This window comes from Aulonocara sp. 'chitande type north' Nkhata Bay, linkage group LG8 (genome assembly GCF_057382095.1).
Source record: "Aulonocara sp. 'chitande type north' Nkhata Bay isolate Kocher_YH1m ecotype deep benthic linkage group LG8, A_spYH_male_GT1.1, whole genome shotgun sequence".
NCBI lineage: Eukaryota > Metazoa > Chordata > Actinopteri > Cichliformes > Cichlidae > Aulonocara > Aulonocara sp. 'chitande type north' Nkhata Bay.
In genome coordinates, this window is record NC_141351.1 from 21,845,956 (window position 1) to 21,867,089 (window position 21,134).

The window sequence follows — 21,134 nt, forward strand, 5'->3', positions numbered from 1 at the left end:
TTAGCTGATTCTTACAGGTGCAAAAGGTCACCTTGTGTCTTTGGACTTCCTGTGACAGTTGTTTGCAGGGTGTGTGTGAATGTGTGTTTGAAGAGGGGCATCTCTGTAGTGATGGTAGGGATGTCTCATGTGATTTACTTTTTAACTATAGCTGCAACTTCCATGTTTAAACATATTTAATATCTAATAATACTTTATTTGTCATTGTTTGAAAATAAAGGCAACATTTGATCTAGAAACATTATGGAAGGGTTTTAGATAAAGAACATCAGAGTGAAATATCTCGACAACTACTGGATGGATTGCGATGAAAATTTACAGACAGTTATGGTCTCCAAATAATAAATCCCAACAACTAGAAGGCTGAAAGAGAGGATTTGGTTATGTTCACATATTTCACGCATGTTTCACGTATGAACTAAAGAAATTGTTGGGAGAATTAGAACGGGAAGTTTCTTTTGCTTGAATGTAGCTTACAAGGGGAACGATTCCCTGGAAATATTTCAGGATCATCTGCCTCCATCTCACATGTCCTTCTTTCCTACATCCACAAATCTTCTCTATGGTCTCGCTTCCTCCTGTCAGGCAGCTCCATGTTCAGCATCCCATGCATTTAGATATTTAAAAGTCATGGTTGTACACTGTTTATTTACCATACACCTTTTAAATGAAATATTATTGTAAAATGTGAATATAAATTTTGATGTTTTTGACAGGACACAGGCTGAAATGTTGAAAAGTATGGTTGCCGAGTACACTACCAACCTATGAGGTATAATGTTAGTTGCATTATGTTAGCTTAACCTCCTAGGACCTGGCGAACCACATTTGTGGGCATCACATTTTGGGTTATTTAGACCAAAATACTCAATTTTGCTCAACAAGGGCCTGATATCCACTTAAAAGGACATTATAGTGCTACTGTTCTATCTAAATTTAAAACAAATATCCTCGTATGTGGCTCTCATTTTTCTTAGAAACAAAAATTAGGTAAAAGAAATAAATAAATCTGGTAATTCTTTGTTTTTACATTTTACAGAACCCCAAGCAGCCCAAATTTCAAAGAGAAATTAAAAATGTATGCCGTGGAAGAGTTCAGGTCTTAGGAGGTTAAGCATTTATATAATGTTAGCAGATACTGTCAGCAGTTTAACCTATGAAGCATTGTTGATTAGGACGGACCGTCATCCACTTGCAACATTTGCAGAGGATAGACGAGGACATTTTCAGGCAAACCATAAATTGTAGTCCACCGAAAAAAAGATTGGTGCTGTCATAAAACCCGTTACTTATTTCCATCTATCCTTTACATTACAGTCATATTGTGGCAGCAGTTTGCTATTGTCACTAAAAGCACCGCTTGCCACTGTACTTACTGAAACTGTAGCTGGCTCCAATTTACTGGTGCGTCCATTCACCAGTAACAATGACTTGTGCTTATTTTTAGCGGTGTGCACATATCCATTGTGGATCAACCTTCTTTCAAAGTAAACTAATGGGAGACCAGCGTGCGAGGGAAGCTGTCACTGGTTCTACTTTCACTTCTCCGAGATTAGTTATGATCTGCGCTTTGTTTCAAAACCCATTTAGCTTTAGCAAATAAATGAGCGTCAGTGAATTAGCATTGCAACAGATGAGTTTCCTCTTGATAACCACATTGAGCAACATGTGTGATGTAGAGGAGATCGAGTAATAAAACTACTTTAGTACATCATCAAGGAAATCTCTGACAATGAAAACAGAAGCTAAATCGACCAGGTGCAGGCTCAGCAGCACTTTCAGATTAGCATCTGTGAGAAATCACTTGGTCCAGCAGTTTTTATAAACACTCCCCCGCCAGTGTTCACCGTCACTCCCTTGTAGATATTGACAATCACACACTGTGTAATATGGATGATTTTTTAAATTAATATATTTTATTTTATTTTTAAAATCAAGATTTAGGCTTGTGTTTCAGAGGTCATGAACAGCTGTTTTGTTGTTTGTTTTATTGTTTTTGTTTTCAGAGCTGCATAATCCTCATAGGACAGCAACAAACATCATTTATAGGATATGATGCTGAACATTAAACAGAATATAAAGTATTTTAAATGAGATAAACTTTAAATATATGCAGGAGTAATATTGATCATTTAACACTGATGTGAATCTTTTTTCTGCAGAGGAATTATTTTTACTTTGTATACTTTATGCACACGTTTTGTGCGTACTGAAGTGTAGTTTAAATAAAATTCCTCCACTACTTGTTGCTGTCAGCTACTAGTCAATAGTTTTTGGTAAAATAACAGGTGTTTATTTAGCTATACAAGTAATCAATATTGTACAATTCCTGACTTTCAGGTTTTGAAACTTAAATAAGTCTATCGCTTTTTAACCAAACTCCTTAGACTACCTGGATGACTGAGAACCTACACAGAGATATCCAGCCAGGAAGGAGTGCAGAAACATGAAGATGTCCATGCAGACTGCAGACAGTCAGCATAAAGGGTTTGTTTTAATCTGATCTGACTTGTCTTGTTAAATTGTTAAATAGTGGACGGAGAAGATTTTATTTGTCTGTATTTTGTGTGGAAAAAAAATCTACACTGACAACAAAGAATATACAGAATCATACAGAAACTTTAAGACATTCCTTGGGATAGTTTTCCCTGACCCTCACATCCTATTAAACTCACAATCACCCATAGTAGGACATCTGCGGTCAAGCTGCGTTATCAGGTCTCCTAGTACCGGATAAACCCAAACTAAACACAACCACCCACTTGTTCAGGCCTCCAAACAGGCTTGTGTGTTGTTTTGGTGGAAAGATCTGGAGGCATTGTTTACACCACAGAGTTAACAAGGATTGAGAGTCATTACAAGCAGGAATCCAAGAAAATTAGACAGGCCCCCTTGTGAAAACAGCACAATACAGGGTTGCAAAACCATGAAACCCCAGCAGAAAATGTGGAGCACAGCTCAGGAAAGCTAAAATAACTTGTTATTAATCTGTTTTTGTTCTTTCGATCTCAATGCCAGGCATCCCATAACAGACATCTTTATCATCAGTATGCCAAACAGTCCTACCATCTACATGTCCTGCCTTTGATTTAACAGAGGAGGTTTTGATGAAGGGGAGCCCATGCCCCGAGGCCAGCCCCACTGGTTTTCCCCTTGTATGGATAGATAAACCAGCTGCAGCCCTATAAATGACATAACATGGGATTTTTTTGTCTCCTGAAATTAGCATGGAAATGAAGTGGAAAATGGGATATAAATGGAAATGTGGGTGAAGAGGGGGCTGCTGGCAACAATAAGAGGGTTTACTCAAAACCAGCCCGATGTGAGCAGTGGGAGAGTCAGAGAAAGAGACATAACAAGGCTCTTCTGTGTCTTCTCAAAGCTATTCTGCTTTTAGAACAAAACAGCGTCTCCCACAACTGACTTTGGTCTCCATGATGGATGTCTGGCTAGTAATAGAAGCCCAGTTTTATGGTGTCGGTATGTCAACCATGGATAAAAACGCATTTGAATGTATCTTTAACAGTCTATAAATGACCGGATGCAATAGCAAGTGGTTTATGTTGCGAATAATAAGTAAAAATATCCTCCTTCTTTAAAGAATAATTAGTTGTGATAATCTTTTGTATGTTTTTGCCATAATATAGAGAGTGTAGACTCGGTCATCATCGTGCTTAAAAACTCAAAACACCAGATTAACTTAATCTACTTTACTTTCTTCCTTTTGCACAAATGACTGAATCTGAATATCACAGTTCTTTCAACATTTTATTAACTTTTTCTTCTTCTTTTATTTATTTACTTTTGATTTTGGTATGACACCGTGTAAAAATAACATGCACACTATCATCCATGATGAGGAATCTGCATTTGGGAGCATGTTTGGTTTAGTTGACCACCCCTTTCAGTTGGCTGTCTGTAGGCAAATACCACTGCAAACAGACCCGACTGTGGTAGCATAAATTAAGCATTAGGAGTACGAATGCACTGGAGCTTTATCTCTTAGCCTTACCTTAACCTCCTAGGACCTGGCGTCCACATCTGTGGACATCACATTTTGGGTTATTTAGACCAAAATACTCAATTTTGCTCTACAAGGGTCTGATATCCACTTACGAGGACATTATACTGCTACTGTTCTATCAGAATTTTAAACAAATATCCTCATATGTGGCTCTCATTTTTCTTAGAAACAAAAATTAGGTTAAAAAAAATATCTGGTAATGCTTTGTTTTTACATTCATCGGGTCCCAATCAGCTCAAATATCAAAGAAAAATTAAAAATGCATGCCGTGGAAGAGTTCAGGTCTTAGGAGGTTAATGCAAATGTCCATGCCTCCATAGACTGGCCTTTAAAAAAAAGTTGATATCACCCAGCCGTTTAAGTACTGCAGCGGTTAGCACTGGCACCTCACAGCAAGAGGGCAGAGTCGATTTGAATTCAATCTGGGACCTTTACGTGTGCATTTGGTCTGTTCTTCTTAAGTCTGCGTGGAATCTCTCTGGTGTCACCAGCTTCCTCCAACAGTCCAAAGATGTACATGGTGTTAGGTTAAGTGGTGATTGTAAAAGATTGTAAGGACATACAGGAGAAAAACATAAATAAAATCAAATAACAAATAAATACGGCATAGATTACATTTATGTTTATGATATATTCTCCCATTTCAAAGCATTAAAATTGGTATTTTCCAATGTGTATGTATGTGTGTGTGTGAGTGGGAGTATCTCTGTGGGGGAGACTTTAGAGTCAGCTTTGTGTTTGTGTTCCTGGCAGCTCAGCTGGGACGGTGCAGCTGCATGGCAGCCACTTACAGGGCCACCAGTCAAAAACAACCCTATAAATGCTATTGTGCTCACCTGATTGATCTTTCACAAGCTCAGGGCAGGCCAGACAGGCTGACTTTGGAGAGGAATGGCAGGGAATGGTTGGTGAACAAACAAGCGAGCCAGTGTCTGCAGCAGAGGAGGTTGGGCCGCAGGTGGCGAGGAGGCACGCTTGGGTTGGCGCACTAGCCTTCGTCAGATGCCAACAGTGACATTTCCTGACTATGGCTATACACAAGCAGGCATCCCAGCAACGGTGCAGCGTCCTGGGGGGAATGAAGAAAAGGACCTTGGGTGGATTTTACAGCACACATGGGCGAAGGAGGAGGGGGAGTGCACATACATGGTAGTATGCATTAAACATGAAACAGACACTTCCTCATAAACACACAACCTCTTTTAACCTCTCTCTTTTCACAGACGCACCTCCGATGAAGCTCATCTGCTGCAGCTGAGGCGAGTGAAGCCTGTCTTTGGTGCTGGCTGCACATCACTGCCAGGAATTCCACAGGGTGGTGCACGGGTGGGAAATCACTTGGTATGTCTCTGTGGTCTAAAACCCAGCAGGCAGTAACAATCCTCTGCACATTGCCAAAAAGCGTAAATCAAAATCCTGGAACCAGCCTCAGAGTTAAGAACCAAACATGTCAAGCAAAGTGAATCACAAATCAGCTCTCAGCTTTCTTGTACATACAGGCTCAAATGCAGCATGATCACCATCAGTTTGTCAAAGCGTAGCAACGTGATATAGTCTTTTAACGCCTTAAACAATAGGATCTTTTCAGGAAGGTTCCAAGTTTCAATAATCCCGCATGACCTTCGGAGGAAGTGTCCTGTAAAATCATACAGCAAACATAGCTGGCTCTATTTTGTCTAGAGTTATTTTCAGGTATGTATTGTTTGCAAAGGAAATTGTCCTGGATGTAAATCAGGCACCTTGGGTTTTGGACAGGCAGGACACGAGGCAGCCCTGGGGGGGTCTAGATTTGGCAACATAGCATACTAAGGATGTGAGATAGTCGGGAGCGGAGGTGGAGCTGATATTATTTTTGGTCACCTTGGGGGGAAAAAACTGGAAAAGGTGTCTTACATGTTGCAAGGACATGTAGGACATGCACACAGGCAGTACACACAGTTGTTCTTGTTTGCATTATGAAGGATTTTCCAGTTGGCATGGCATGTCAGAGAGGCTGCTCTTCCTTGCAAGCCTATTCCATATTCCAAACAAACCGAGCTCCCTGTTAGCTTCCAGCCTCAGAGTGTTTGTTTTAACGGTCCACTGTCCGTGAAGACATCTGATGTATGCTTCAAGATATAGAAGAATGGCTATTTTATTTCTGTTTTGCACTGGAAAGTTTGAGTTTGGGCCATTCAGAAGATTAGAATATACAAACACCAGAAGGATTATGAAATACACTTTTCTACTGCCAGGTTGGACCGTTTTACCTTCAGAACTGCCTTAACTGTTCATGGCACAGATTCAACAAGGTGCTGGAAGCATTCCTCAGTCATTTTGGTAATACTGACAAAAGTGCAGCAGATTTGTTGGCTGCATACCAATAACGGGAACCAAACAATGCTTTGGTGCATAAGCAATGCTCAGATGGTACCGAGGAGCCTAAAGTGTGCCCAGAAAATATCCCTCACAGCATTGCATCGTCACGTCCAGCCTGAACCTGACCTTTCCATCCAAATGCATCAGCATAAATCGATCAGGCAACACTTTTCCAGTCTTCTGTTGTCCAATTTTGGTGAGCATGTGTGAACTGTAGTCTCAGTTTCCTGTTCTTATATGATAGGAGTGGCACTCGGTGTGGTCTTCTTCTGCTTTTCTCTGTTTTTTCCCAGTAGATCAGCAGTTTCTGAAATACTCAAACAACCCGTAAGTTTTTGATTCAGTCATGTTTGCATAAATATTTAAATATTTAGTACTGATTAAATATTTAAACGTTTGCATAAATATTTACTTAAGTAGCACTTAATCACAACAATAAGGCTTTTGTGGACCAAAGAAATCTTTTCATTGTTCCAATATTTCTTGGCGAAAGTCTTCGCTTCCTTGTGTATCGTCACTTCACACAATTCCTTAGAAGCCCATTTTTCTTTTCATGCTCTGACTCCAGTGACTAATGTTGGTGTGATGGGAATGGTCTAGACATAAGCAAATATTATTGCAGTGTCGGCATATCTGGAAAAAAAAATCCATGTAAACATGAGCTGAGCAAGTAACACTAAGGAGAGATGGACCAACAAGGAAGGCTTCACAAAGCAATTTTTACTCACATTTCTTCTTAATTTGCAATCTTTGGTGCTCACACACAGTGAGCACAAGTAATTCAGAGAGAAAATTAGGAAACTGAGAGTTCAGTAAGTTCTCTCTTGTCCTGTCTTCATTCCTTTCCCATGCTATAAATATTTACATGAATATTCTGCTCCAATTACGTACCTGCATGTGTTTTCTGAGCCTCTACTCTGCTTCCTTTAAATTCACTGTGTTCTGTCACTGTCCCTTTCAGGCCCTCCTCCTCCCACTCTCCAAGTCATTCAGATTGTCCAGAAAAATATCCACTTACTCAGCTCTACCACCAGTGGGTTATAGTCACTATCACCTAACTTCATCTGGGATAATGCTCTATGGTGTTGCATCTCATGGGAGTCAAACCACCACATTTTGCATACCTGGCTAAAACACTACTTTTACAAGTCCATTGTCAGCATGGAAGCCACAAAAGACAACAAACACATGTGGTTGTTGCTACGCTAACCTCCAGCTCCACCTTAGCATCCCTGTCCTCAGTAGAATCAGAAGAATTACTAAGAATACACTGTTACCCTCACTTAGACCTGTTTGATCAGCCATTTGAAAACACTTTAAATTTTGAGAACCTTACAACGCTATAGATAGAAACTCTATGATCCAGTGATCCACTACAGGCAAGAACTTTGTGACAGCAGAGAGGAAGAGCTCACTTTTAATAGGAAGACATCTGCAGTAGGGAGCACAGCCAGATGGGTATTGTTAGAGAAATAAGAAGAGACAAAAGAGGAAGACAGAGAGACGACTAAAAGGACAAAGCACACACTGGGGGAGAGTGAAGGCCAACTGGTTGAAATGACATGGCATACTAGCATATAAATGCATGGAGGGGGAAAAAGGAGCATAGAGGAGAGATCCTCAGAGGAGGTCTCTCAGCAGGATAACTAAAGGATGATTTAAGGTCGTCTGATCCAGCCTTAAGCTTTCTCAAGAAGGAAGGTTTAAAGCCTGATCTTAAAAGTAGAGAGGGTCTCTACCCCCTGAACCCAGAGTGGTTACAAAGGGTATCTATCCCCTGAAACCAAACTGAGCGAGGAGCCTGACATAATCTATTTTAACTAAAGTGAGTGAAGACAGTAAAAAGAATGAACAAATAAACATAGTTTTATTTGCAGGGAAGATTTGCAAGCATAGATTGAACCCATATGTTTTAGTTTTGGATTCCCCTTAACAACCACTGCCCAGCAAAGCAGAACAATAGCTGTTATGGGGAATCTATTACATTCCCAGTAAAGCTGCAGCTGCTGCATGCAAACTGTCGACAAATGCTTGGTGGAAATGGGCAGCTTTGTGAAATAAACTGACAATGAAGGTTGCTGGCAAACCCACATATATACACAGGATGTGTTGAATTCATATTACTCAAGTAATGGAGACCAGGGTCAGAGTGTTTTTGTCAGAGAATGACTAATGGCTGGCAAGTGCTCAGGGTGGCGGCTCATCACATAACATTAGGAAGTAGAGTTAATATTTAAATCACTTCATCTTCATTTACAGCATAGAAGACAAGTCAACAAATACCATATCAACAACAAACTGCTTTAAACTTTAAAAAGGTGCTCTCTATTTAAATGTCATTGCAAATGTTTTGATTTTAAAAGAAGAGACAATTCTATTCTATCCTGGTATATCAGAATAAATAAATCTGTGTTTTTTGTTTTTTATTCCCAAGTTAATGTTTTCCTACTAAGTCACAGGCTTTCAACAACTACGCTTTCACCTTCCCCTAATATGCTACATATACCCCATAACTGTTAAACCCACTCTACTAGGTTGGACTTCAGAATTGCCTCACTTCTTTTTGGCATAGATTCAACAAGGTGCTGGAAACGTTCCTCAGAGATTTTGGTTCATATTGACATGATAGCATCAGAGTTGCATTAGACAGTTGCTGCAGATTTGTTGGATGCTCATTCATGGTGTGAATCTCATGTTCAAACACATCCCAAAGGTGCTCTATTGGATCGTGGTCTGTGACTGTGGATGCCATTTAACTACAGTAAACTCATTGTTATGTTCAATAAACCGGTTTGATATCATCTAAGGTCACTCACTGTGGTCATAAAGGGATGGACACGTCAGTAATAATACTCAGGTAGGCTCTCACATATGAATGATGCTCAACTGGTTCTAATGAGCCTAAAATGTGTGAAGTTTCCCACACTATTATACCACCACAGCCTGAACCACTGATACGAGGCAGAATGGATCCATATTTCTATGTCACTCAAAGCAGATTCTGACCCTGCGATCTGAATGTTGCAACAGAAATAAAGACTCATCAGACCAGGCAACATTTTTCCAATCTTCAATTGTCCAATTTTGGTGATCCTGTGTAAACTGCCTCGCTTTCCTGCTAATAGCTATGGGACCCAGTGTGGTCTTCTGCTATTACAGCCCATCTGCTTAAAGATTTGACATGTTAGAAGCTCTTCTCTTGGTGGGAACCAGTGGTTATTTGAGTTACTGTCAGCTCAAATGAGTCTGGCCATTGACCTCTTTGACCTCTGACATCAACGATGCATTTTCTCCCAGATAACTCTTTGGATATGTTCTCTTTTTTTTTTTTTTTTTTGACCTTCTCTCTAAACTCAGGAGATTGTTGTGTCTGAAAATCAAAGTAGATCATCAGTTTCTGAAATGCTCACAGCAGCCCATCTGGCACCAACAACCATGCCATGTTCAAAGTCACCTAAGTCACCTTTCTTCCTCAACCCTATACTCAGGTTTGAACTTGAGCAGGTTGTTTTGACCATGCACAAAAACACAGAGCTGCTGCTGTGTGACTGGCTGATTAGATACTTGCAGTTGAACACATGCACCTCAAAAACTGGCAGTGAGTGTCTGTCCATTTAAAAAAACATAAATAAATGTTGAACGCTTATACCTGCACGTGGTGCATTTATGCTAACATCGACCAAAAGTCTTTAAATTTTTCAGAAATAATCTAAAATTTGCACAACAACATGACAAGAAATCTTCACGTGCTGATGAAGCTCAAATACAACAAACGCTCAAACTTGCTCTGTAAAGTTGTTATTCTGGGGTTTTGCTTTTGTGATTTCCTGTGTTTAAAAAAATACGATTAGGTTAAAATGCCTGAAAGCAACATCATTTTAATACATTAATACATGCATAAGAGTTGGTGAGGGAAACTCTGTAGTATGGGTGTGATTGTTTTGATTATGCATCGTGATTCCAGTAAATCCTCGTGTGATGTTGCCCTTGTTTTATCAGAGTTCATTTTATGTTTATCAGTCACCATCAGCCTTATCAGGAGCGAGGGAGGAGAGAGGAAAGACAGAGAGGTGTTGTCGACGGCCCTTCCACACACACCCATCCCCCCACAGACGCCTTCTGCCCCCTCGTCTCCCTCTGCATCAGTTTGTCATTCCCGTCATGCATTTATGCTTTGATTTCGTTCTTTATTGAAAGCATTTCACTCTTTTGGAAAACTTTCTGCCCATCTTTCCTCCATTTCAACACACCTCACTTCTTCTCTCCCCATAGCGGCAACAGCTAAAGCTATAATAACATTTCATCCATCCATCAAGCACAGCCAGCTTTGATCAATAAGCACTTTGAGTCCACTCTGCAGCACCGCACTGAACTTAAAATGTCTCCCCTCTGTCTCTGTTAGTACTTATCTCTCTGCTGACAAAGCTATATTAGACTGAAGGGTGGATGACTATTACAATAGATTTCACAATGCTTTTCAGCACTATGCGTGTGTATGTGTGTTCTGTAAATGAAATAGATGGGAGGTGATCTATAGTCACTGCCCATGTGCTTCACTTCTCCATTCATCCTAAAGGACCTAAAGAAGTTGTAAATCTTGCATAAGCTGTAGCAACAGAACTGTATCAGCACAACGCTAAATGTAGGTGTATCACTGTGTAGGTACTTAACGTGCTGTTTCTGCTCCTTTCTCCTCTTTTATCCAATTTGAGGACGTCGAATTAAAAACATGTGTGCTTTCCGAGCACGTGCCACATCTCCAAAGTCAACTTTTTTTTTTTCCATGGTGCATTGTCTGGAAGCACATGTGACAGTTCCCACTTTAGATGTAAAAATGTTGACTCGTGGGTGAAAAGTAACAGTAAGCCAAAGAGAGAGGGGGTTTCCATGTGAGGATTTTGAAATAACAGCGTCGTTTTTCACATCTGAAAAGTTCATTTTGCATAAAGAAAGAGATCATTTACAAACACAAAGATCGTCTTTTTCACAGGGAAAATGGGGAATTTTCACATGTCTTCCGGTCACGTGGATTGTCACATCTGACTTATTTTTGCAGGTATTTGCCAATACTCTGTGGTAACGGCACCATAATGTTGAGTGTTGCTTTAATAAAGCGCAGTGTAGTGCAACCATCAGCAAAAAATCTTTGTTTTTTTCCAACCGGTCACTGGAAAAGAGCTGGTTATGTAAAGCCCGGGCTTTTTAGGTTGTGACTTCTCTGGGGAACACTGGTGAGCTTTCTATGTTGGGTTTGACTCATACGTTTTCGGCCTGTTTTTGCTTTTTCTGTTGTTGTTGCTGGGGGGGGGGTGTGCGTTTCAAACATTGCTTTTAATACTGACATGAACAATTAAATCAAAAGATTTTAGATGTTTTAAAATATAGGTAATGTTAGAGTCTATGGGTTTTTCTCATTTTTAAGCATTTTCAGTTTGACCTTCTTTGCTATTGAGAAGCTCCAGGTTTTTGATTAGTAGTTGTATCGAGTCAATTCCAGTTTGTTTCTGTATTTTTTCCTATTTTTCTAGTTTAGTGTTTATGAAGCTTGTCATTTGAGATTTGTTCCTTATATTTTGGTATAATGTTTTTGTCTCCCCAGCATCCTTCGTTCAGTGAGTTTTCTTAGTTTAAACCTCTAGTTATTTCCTATTTTACTTTGTTAATTATCAGTTAATCTCTTGTATCTAAATCTGAGTTTGACTGCCTTACCCATGGTTGTCTTTATTGCCTTCACCTGTGTCCCCTTTGCCCCAGCTGTCTCCACTTCCCCAATTACTCCATGAGTATAAATAGTCCAGACCGTTCTCTTAAATTTTTGTATCTGGAGAAGGGTAGTGTACTGAGAATTTGAAGGTTTTTACAGTAGGTGCCTGGACAACAATGTAATGCCAGATGTGCAGAAGTTGGATTATAACATGCAAATCTTAACTCGCTACAAGAGCTTCTTACATTTTTGCCTAATGCAGGTAATATAAATGAGGACAGCCTGTGAAAAATATCCATTTATTATAAAGTTTGGAAATTAAAAAACAACATTCACACACACACACACACACACACACACACACACACACACACACACACACACACACACACACACACACAGGGCCATGTTTATTAGGTGTGTACCTGTGCACCCGCTTTGGACTCTAGATCAACCTGAATAAAAAGTTTGCTTCGTTTTCAGTTACATCTACCTGCTCTTGTGACCACAGGTGCAAGATTCATGGTTTAGCAAGCTATATCAAGATGGAAGTCAGAGCTTTGTTGTCACAAAAGCGGCTGACCTTCTACCTGGCTACATCACCGTGATAAACTACTGAGTACTTAACCTGGTCAGCAAGCAAGTTATAGTCAGGTTCAAAATCAACTGACACTGACTGTTATATTCACAGCATGTTTTCAGTGCATTGTCGTTGTTTTATAGGTGCAAGTTCTCAGGATTCTTCTCATAGTGTTTGTAAAATAGTTGCATTTTATGTTCTTTATAGATTTTTCATCATCGACCACTGATCGGAGTAGGTGGCACTCATTGGGATCATTTTGTGCAGAAGAGTCATATGACGGCCATTTTTATGTAAGTGCATACGGACCCTGAAGCAGAAAGCCCTGCTTAAGAAATAGAGAGCTAACAATCATCACCATGATACCCATTATTGCCAACTGGAGTTTCATGTTTTGTTGAGCTAGCGAAGGCAAAGAAACCCTGGCTATGTTGAACATCATTTGCAGTATAGCCCTCTGCATTTGGGTTCTTTATCCTGTGAACTTGACAAATACAATGACATTTGTATACCACAAGTTTACCCTCAGTGTTTTGCATATTAGCGTTCTGACTGACACTAGACACAAGTAGGATTGTCTAAAGAGATAAGGTTAGCTAAGTGAACACCAGTGTACCAAATATTCTAGTGAACAAGTGCTTAGTACACGTTATCAGAAACCACAAAAGCCACTCTTGAAGTGGTGCTAGAGGAAAGTTAAAAGGATAACAATATCAGACAGATCCATCCTCTTTAGCCCACAACTTAACGTATAGAACTTCTTGAGATATTTTACTGGATACGTCAAAACGTGGAGTAACCAGTAGAGGTATATGAAACAAATGACAGAATTTGTTTGGGATCATAAATCTTGGTTGAGTATTTAGCTGCAGTGCATATAACTGTTGGTACATATTGACCCAAATGGCCTAATATGTTGAAATGACTTGTATTTATGGATAAACAGCACACCCATTTTCATAACTCACACTGTGTGTTATCACAATTCATTTTTGCTTTTTATGTTTTATTTGACGATATACACCACGGACAAATGACTAATGAGAACCTACGCCTGTCTAAGCTGTAGTCTTTTGACCTATTTAAGGTCATACACTGACACACACGTTGAAAATCCATCAAAACAACACGTAAAACATCCCTGAAGCTGCGTGCTTTTATAGGCAAATCCATAATGGATGCAGAATATCAACCTCCCCTAGTTTATGCAGTTTGAGATCCAACAAAGATTGCAAAGGTATGCTGTGTCTTACGCAAAAGAAAAACAAAATTGTGTAACTTGATGGGGGGGGGGGGGTTTCACCACTTTACTTTCATCTTCCAGCATTTTGAGGGGCATCAAACCCTGACTTGAGACCCACTGTACCATCTTATAGAAGAGCACTGAGCGGCTTAAATTCAATTAAATTATCAGAATCTTTTCTAATTTCCTTGAGTCTGTGTTCCTGTTCAGTGGTGAAACTGCTCAGTGCTACTGTAGCAGTACAGAGCAGAGCTGATGCAATATTTATAGCCTGTTGTGTACATCTAAATGTGCATCTAAATATCATTAAGCAGGAAATAACCTGTACAGTATCCCTTGTTATGGAGACTGAATATCAACAGAGGAGAAATGAGGACGAGGAGGGTGCACATGCTCTTATAAGGCTCATTGCTGTATCTCTGAATCTCGTTCACCACTGAAACTAAACGCAAATCCCTTTAGGACTTGATTTCCTGTCTCTTGACTGGCCTCTCTCTGTTTTTTCAAACTGTTTCTGTGGCTTTAATTTGGCAAAATAGTTTCATAAGCAGTGAGCACTTCCCCATTCTCTCAGCCTCGAAGAGCTTTAAATCCTGTGGTTATCATGTGGCGTAGAGTTAAAACCACAAAAACGTAAGAATCCTTAATCCTGAATTCATTTGCGTCACTTTTTTAAAGCTTATTTTGATCTATGTAACTCCTGCAGGGCTAGTTCCACTTTTTCCTGGCCTGGCTGTGATCTCTTGTTATAAATATGGGGGAGAGACATGAAATGAGGTAAACAACATGAGGTTCTTTGAGTTTGTCTGGGCAGAAAAGAAAAACATGTCAGGACTTTCGTGCCAGGGCAGGTTTTTATGAATGGACGGGGTTTTTTTTCCTCTCTCTTTTTTGTGAATGAAAAACAACTGGAAAATCCAGTATAAAAGCTAACAGCCTGCCGAGATATGATTGGCTGCTAAGACCCAAACTCCACCTACGGTTGCTAGGATCCTGACTACCAGGTCTTTGATTGGCTAATAGAGGGGACCGAGACTTCATTCATAAGCCAGTGTATTCATCCGGACAAAGGCAAGAAATTCGAGCTCTTGAAGAGGAAATCCACCAATCACGAGTCTCTCTGGACCGAGCCAGAAAAGCACGTCTCCATATTACCCCCAAATCATCTATGCTGGAGAAGTGACAGCACAGCTGGCGTTCAAAGTCACCACACTTCGGTATAAACTTTATCTAAGAGCGTGCGTCAATCAAATCGGGTTTAGTTTAGTTGTTGCCTCTCGACAACACACGCTCACAAAAAATCCAACATCTGTTTTCCCCTCGCAGTTTCTTACAAAAAAAAAGTGGAGCCTGGCAATCTGGGCAGACGTGGCAAAAAGCCCACGAAATGTCTCAAATACACACATCTTATATGTTGTGCACTTTTCTAAACATCCGAAGTGTTTTTGAACCAGAAAGGGGAACTTTTTTGCGCACATTAACTAACAAAGCTGCATCCTTCTGCAAATACAAGTAAATAGGTGGTTGCTCGGTTTTTTTTTTTGTTGTTGTTGTTGTTGTTTTTAACTTTACCTGAAACTTGCAATCTGTCGAGCTGTCTGTCACACTCACACAGACACACACAAACGCAAAAAGAAGATTTGTAAAGAGGGCCGCAACCCGCTGGGTAATCACTCGCCATCGCTTCCCCTTGGCATTTTTTGTGAATGGAGCTCATTATGCATGCAGCCTCCACGCAGCTCCATTCACAAGCAGCGCTCCCTCCTCTCTCTGCAGGCTGCGTGGATCTCACTCAACTCAGCCTAAATGACCACAAACGGTTAACGGATGGATTATAAGATGGATGGATATCTGGACCAGCAAGTGCCTTACACTTTAGCAAATGTACGTATATTCGGATTAACTCTCCACTTCTCTTTTGCCTGGTTTTTTACGTTTCTGCTACCGGGTTTTGTTTTTGTTTTTTACATTTCTCTCGGCGTCGCGTCTGCACGAGTTTTGGCTGGAGCAGCTGTGTGTGCGTGCGCGCAATAGGAAACTGTTTGTCAAGCCGCTTAAAACTATGAAAAAAAACCCCACTCAAAGTAAAGGATATAATGTGGCGCATTTAATGTTTGTCCGCGGGGTTTCTTACGTGAACGAGTTTGTTTGGAGAACGTGTCAATGTGTGCCAAATGGTCACGTCGTTCAGACGCATACGGCGCGTTTGTTTTTCCAAGATTGCCTCCACAACTGGGAAATCAGTTGTTTTCAGTGGAGCTTGACGCTCACCAACTGCAGTAGGATCTCATTTGTAATCCATGACACTGTTATCATTATTATTATCATCATCATCAGTCCAAGTGGTAGCTTTTGCATCACTTCATGCCATTTTTCCTGGCCATAGTAAAGAGCTGTTAACTGCTTTGACACTGATGTGCTTAAAATGCCCTGTTGGGAGTCCATTTCTCACTTCTTTTCCTCTCTTAACCTCTATGGCTTTTGCAGAAGTCGCAAGGAAATGGGCCCCTAAATAGACTGTTGATGGCAGCGAAAAGGAAATACATGGACACAGAATTGCCCCCTCAGGAATCTGAAGGTAAAGTGAAAGAGTAGAAGTTTTGTCCTCTGGTCTTTTTACATGTTATACATCATGATGTATGGTTAGTGTCAGTCAGTCTGTGTCATAGCTACTGTGTGTCGATGAATATTCACTCTTTGTTTTTCTGTCTTTCTGTTCAGACCTCTTCCAGGATTTAATCCAGCTCCAAGAGACATGGCTCACAGAAGGTGAGACTTGGCTGACTCTTAATGTATAATTTCTGTGATGTGACTTTGACAGCCGTGGGGGTTGATGCTACATGTGTCTGGACAGATCTGTAACCACTGAAACCACAAAGAATCGTTTTATTTGATACTAAGATTTGCTTGAAACATTCTGAGACTACTACAGATGTGCATGGCTCCCTGTTTTTTGTGCTTATGCCACAACATTTTGCACTTTTATTGAACTGCTTTCAAACTTTATGACAAAGCTAATCGGGTTAGTTTTGCTGCCATACAGGATCTCGATTTTTCTGACTCAACACACATGCTCATAAAATACTCAGAATCCCCCCCACCTCCAAAAAGTGAACACAGACGGGACATTATTAGCTTTGAGCATACCCTATTTTGGCCATGTTGGCATGTAGTATGCGTGCGAGTTAGGGGCCAATGCAAACAAACAGGCTGTTTGGCTTGTGTCACTCAAAGGCGCATAGCGATGAAATGAGGCCCAGTCAGAGGTGATTGTCAGCTAGTAGACTTAATAAGTGCACTGATGACGTGAGCTGCAATGGAGTAATTATACTGTATGTCAAGAGGGGGAAAACAACACAACCAGTGAGTCACTGAGTGGGTTATTTTTTTTTAGTGGTAACCTGGAGCACAGCAGTGGCAGGACAGTGAGTTTAAATTTGCAGAAAAGCTGCAAGTAAATTGAGAAGATCATCACTGGGTGTGAATTTTGTTGTGTCAATTGCTTTGATGGGGAAGATTAATAAAATATGCCATTCACTCCAATGTGAGCCAGAACAACCTGATAAATGCTGCTTAAGGTCATTTTCTACTCTGTTTGCTTACTTGAATGTTTGAACTTCACCATGCAGAATGAATGTGCAGACGATTAAAGTTGGACGCTTTTTTTTAATGTTTGTCTGCTGCATATGCACAAAACTAAGGGTGGTCTAATATGCAGTGAGAGGGTACTTTTCCTTGAAGTTGGAGATGCGTTATATTCCTCAGTTAAATTTGGGAATTGAAAAATATTAATGTGTTCATAGGCTCAAGATTGTTTCATGCGCTGTGCTTTGAATTTTGGGGACAGTCGTGCACAAATTATTGCTCCGAGCAGTGTTTTTTAGTGTCTTTGGTTTCTTTCTAAACTATGGTTCTCAAAGGTTTGAGGGCTAAAGCCAAAGGGTCAATTTATTTATGAGTACATTTAAAAAACAGGGATTTACTAAGGTGCTATATAAGTAAAAATGCATTAAAATAACATTTAAAAAAATGGATATCAGTCAGGTTTAAAAGCCAATGAATGAAAATAGAATATACAAATAAAGACAGTTTGTGCCACACTTTAGGATCAGCTCCTGTTAATTTAGTTTGCCATCAATGGAAAACTCATGATGTATCATTAAAACATGTATGCCTATAGATAGATGGATAGATATAGTGTCCATCACGTCCTCTCACGTCATCTTTGGGCCAATAGAAAGCTTTGATACATTAACCTATAAAGAAGTTAATCACTTTTCTCAAAGAGCAACAAACCTTCCTGTTGCTATGTAGATCAATTAGCCAGCTCATTTTGACACTATGGACTCAACCCCTAGTAGGACAAAATGCCCTACTAGGGGATATTTTCATCTCCGTTGTGTTTCCCGATGCACATAAAGTGGTAGTAGTTGTTTTACGTTTTTTGTTTTTGTTTTGTTTTTAAAAAATATTACTTAGTCATGTACAACTGTAAAATAAGCCAAAGCAAAGGGGGATATGAATAAAACTGCTGGTGTAGCTCAGTCAAATAAGGCAGCCAAAATTATATTTTAGTCATCATTTCATGGAAAGTGGTAGCTAGCAACTCCTCCTTAACGACACTGTGCATGCAGTGAAAGAGTGATCGGGGAGTAGCGTGCAGTCTGTCATGTTTCTTAGTCACAAAAAAATGCTTTAAAAAAATATTGTTCTCTAGTTGGCTAATCTAGTCTAAGCCCATGTTTAATCAGCATCTGTTAACATTTTGGTCGACCAGTTAACTCATTTAGTAGGATGAAAAGAGTCTTTTTTTTTTTTTTTTCCTTCCATGTTCCCCCCCAAAAAATGTAAAATCTCTTGTAAACATATTTTTGGTGGAACCTGAATGTGATCAATGTGTGTCTTTTGACTTGATTAAGGATCGTTGGATTACTTTTAACAGTCAAATGGGACCCATTCTGAGTCATCTGTAGTACATAGGAGAATAAGGGAGGTGAAGCAACTTTGATCTGAGACCTTGTGGAAGCGCTTGTGTCTGCCCAAACAGCAGATGGATATTTAAATAGATCCTACTTCTGAGCCAGCTACTGTTTACAGCAAACAATGTCGTTTCCACGTTAGCTTCCACACCTTTTCACATGCGGCGTCAAATACCTGCAATTTCTCTTCACACCAGCGTCTCGCTTTAACAAAAAGACAAGACCCCAAACCAATAAAGTGCAACGATGAAAGTCACTTCAAAGCTGAGGCCCTATTTGTATTCACACATTTGGCTATTAAAGGCCACACTTAAATGTACCTTCTCCACTTACCTCCAGTGGTGTTAAGCCATTTAGATATCTTTGCCAACAACTTTACTACATAGAAGCTAAATTAAGTTTAGTTTGTGGCGCTCACAGTCTTGAAATGTTGCTTCCCAGATACAGTGTTGTGGTTACGCTGACTAATTCACGGGGCCTTTTTAGTTCGCATAGCAACTTCCTACCAAAGAAACGGTCCCTTTGAAATCTGATAATGGACGTTTGACTGTTTCAATCTCAGTTTTTCAGATATTTAAGTCACTTGTAGAGTTTTCTCTAGAGATCCTGGAACAATAAAACCTAAAACTGTCTGCATGGCTAAACACCACAGAAAGCAACATTTAAAGTGAAAATTAGGCCCTTTCTATAATTAGATAAACCAGGCGTTTAAAGGAATTTAAAACATTGTTTGGCAGCTTATTGTTGAGTCACAGAGAGTGAAGGAGGGGGTGGGGGAAAGACCAAACGAAGTGTGTAAGTGTAACTTTATCAAAGTGTTATTTAACCCTAAGTATGGGGCTTGTTTTCAGCTTTCAGCTAAGACCTCTCCTTTCCTGTTGCATTAATTAAAGACCTTATCATGAGTGATTGCAGTTGTGAGGGATTCACCGAGGTTGTAAAAGCTGGTTTGCTGGAGGGATTTTTTTTTTTCTACCAAAGGAGAGCGGAAGCAGGAGTGAGACAAAAAGGGTGAAGCGCTGAATGGCAAGAGTTCAGGAGCTTGTCACATCTTGTCTGATTTCTGGGCCTTTAGGTTTGTATGTCTGTAGCTGTTTAGCTCCTCCCAGGATCTCCCACTGTGAGAAGAAAGGGGGGGGAAGTCATTCAAGGTGCCTGGAAGCATCGAGGAGAACATGCGTCTGTGCCCGAATAAACACACTTTCCTTCTTGTGCTGACTTGCATCTCAAAGTCCCTGATGAGGTGTTCCTGGAAACAAATCAGATACACGTGCAAGCGCTCATACGCACACAGGAAAGTGTGCAGACACAAACGCACACACAAACACACAGGATGATGCCTGATGCTCATCATTTGTTTTCCCTCTCCCGCGTTTCTACGAGGTCCAGCATGTTCCGCTTTGGACATGTTGAAACTAGTGGAAATGATTGATTGTTGGATGTGCAGAACTAAATATTGGCCCCTGCTCTGTCTCATACGGCAGCTTTATTCCTCCCCCCTGAGGGCAAAAGACTGAAAAGTTAAAAGGGGGTAATATTATTATGGTATAGTAAACCACAGGATGCGGCATTATATAAGAAATCGATGTCATTTATCAGAACATGCTCCAAAACGGAGTCATCCGGTTTCCTCTGCACAGGAAGGAGGAGTGTGACAACAAGAAAGTGGATTTGAATTTCTTATTTCCTCTTTTTGTCCTCTGCCTCTGCTGCTCGCTCGCTGTCTGAGTTTTGTTGTCTCCACTGATGAAGTGAGAGAGCGAGCGATGAGGCCACTGAGGTCGAACGCTGGGTCAGATTGTGGTTCTTGGGTGAGGTTACAATCAAAGGTCCTGTTGCAGAGTTGCAGTGCCATCTGCAAATGTCTTTTTGTAAGGTAAAAAAAAGTTGCTCTTTATCTAAAAAGTAGATACTTTTCCTCTTTTTAGTGGGTAAATGATGCTTAAGTACCCACAGTGTGTTTTTTGTAGCTCATTACACCCCTGATTGGGTTCATGATATTTAATGATACCCATCAAATTTTCCTTACCAGTTAGGTTGTACCATGACGTAAGTTTGAGTCCCAAGCAATGGAAACACTTAAAGTCCACACTCTTGTGTAGCTGGAGCATTGCCAGATTAAAAAGGTTGCGAGCTCTGGCTCTGCGCTACGATTAGGGTTAGGTCATTAACTCGAGGGTTGGCAAAAGAAATGCCAGTGCGTGTATCTGACCTCTTCACCCTTAGTAGGGTGTTGGCAGTCCAAC

The 21,134-nt window shown here is 40.3% G+C and overlaps 1 protein-coding gene across 1 annotated transcript in view; it reads left to right on the forward strand.

Moving 5' to 3' along the window:
* Positions 1 to 12,210: 12,210 nt before the first annotated feature.
* The window catches only part of etv4 (ETS variant transcription factor 4), a 39,840-nt gene continuing 30,916 nt past the window's right edge, over positions 12,211 to 21,134 (forward strand). The window contains exons 1-5 of the mRNA XM_086304273.1: positions 12,211 to 12,348; positions 12,874 to 12,959; positions 15,686 to 15,793; positions 16,397 to 16,487; positions 16,631 to 16,678. Coding sequence (XP_086160399.1) covers positions 15,737 to 15,793; positions 16,397 to 16,487; positions 16,631 to 16,678 — 196 coding nt within the window. The 5' untranslated portion in view covers positions 12,211 to 12,348; positions 12,874 to 12,959; positions 15,686 to 15,736. The remainder of the gene's footprint in view (positions 12,349 to 12,873; positions 12,960 to 15,685; positions 15,794 to 16,396; positions 16,488 to 16,630; positions 16,679 to 21,134) is intronic.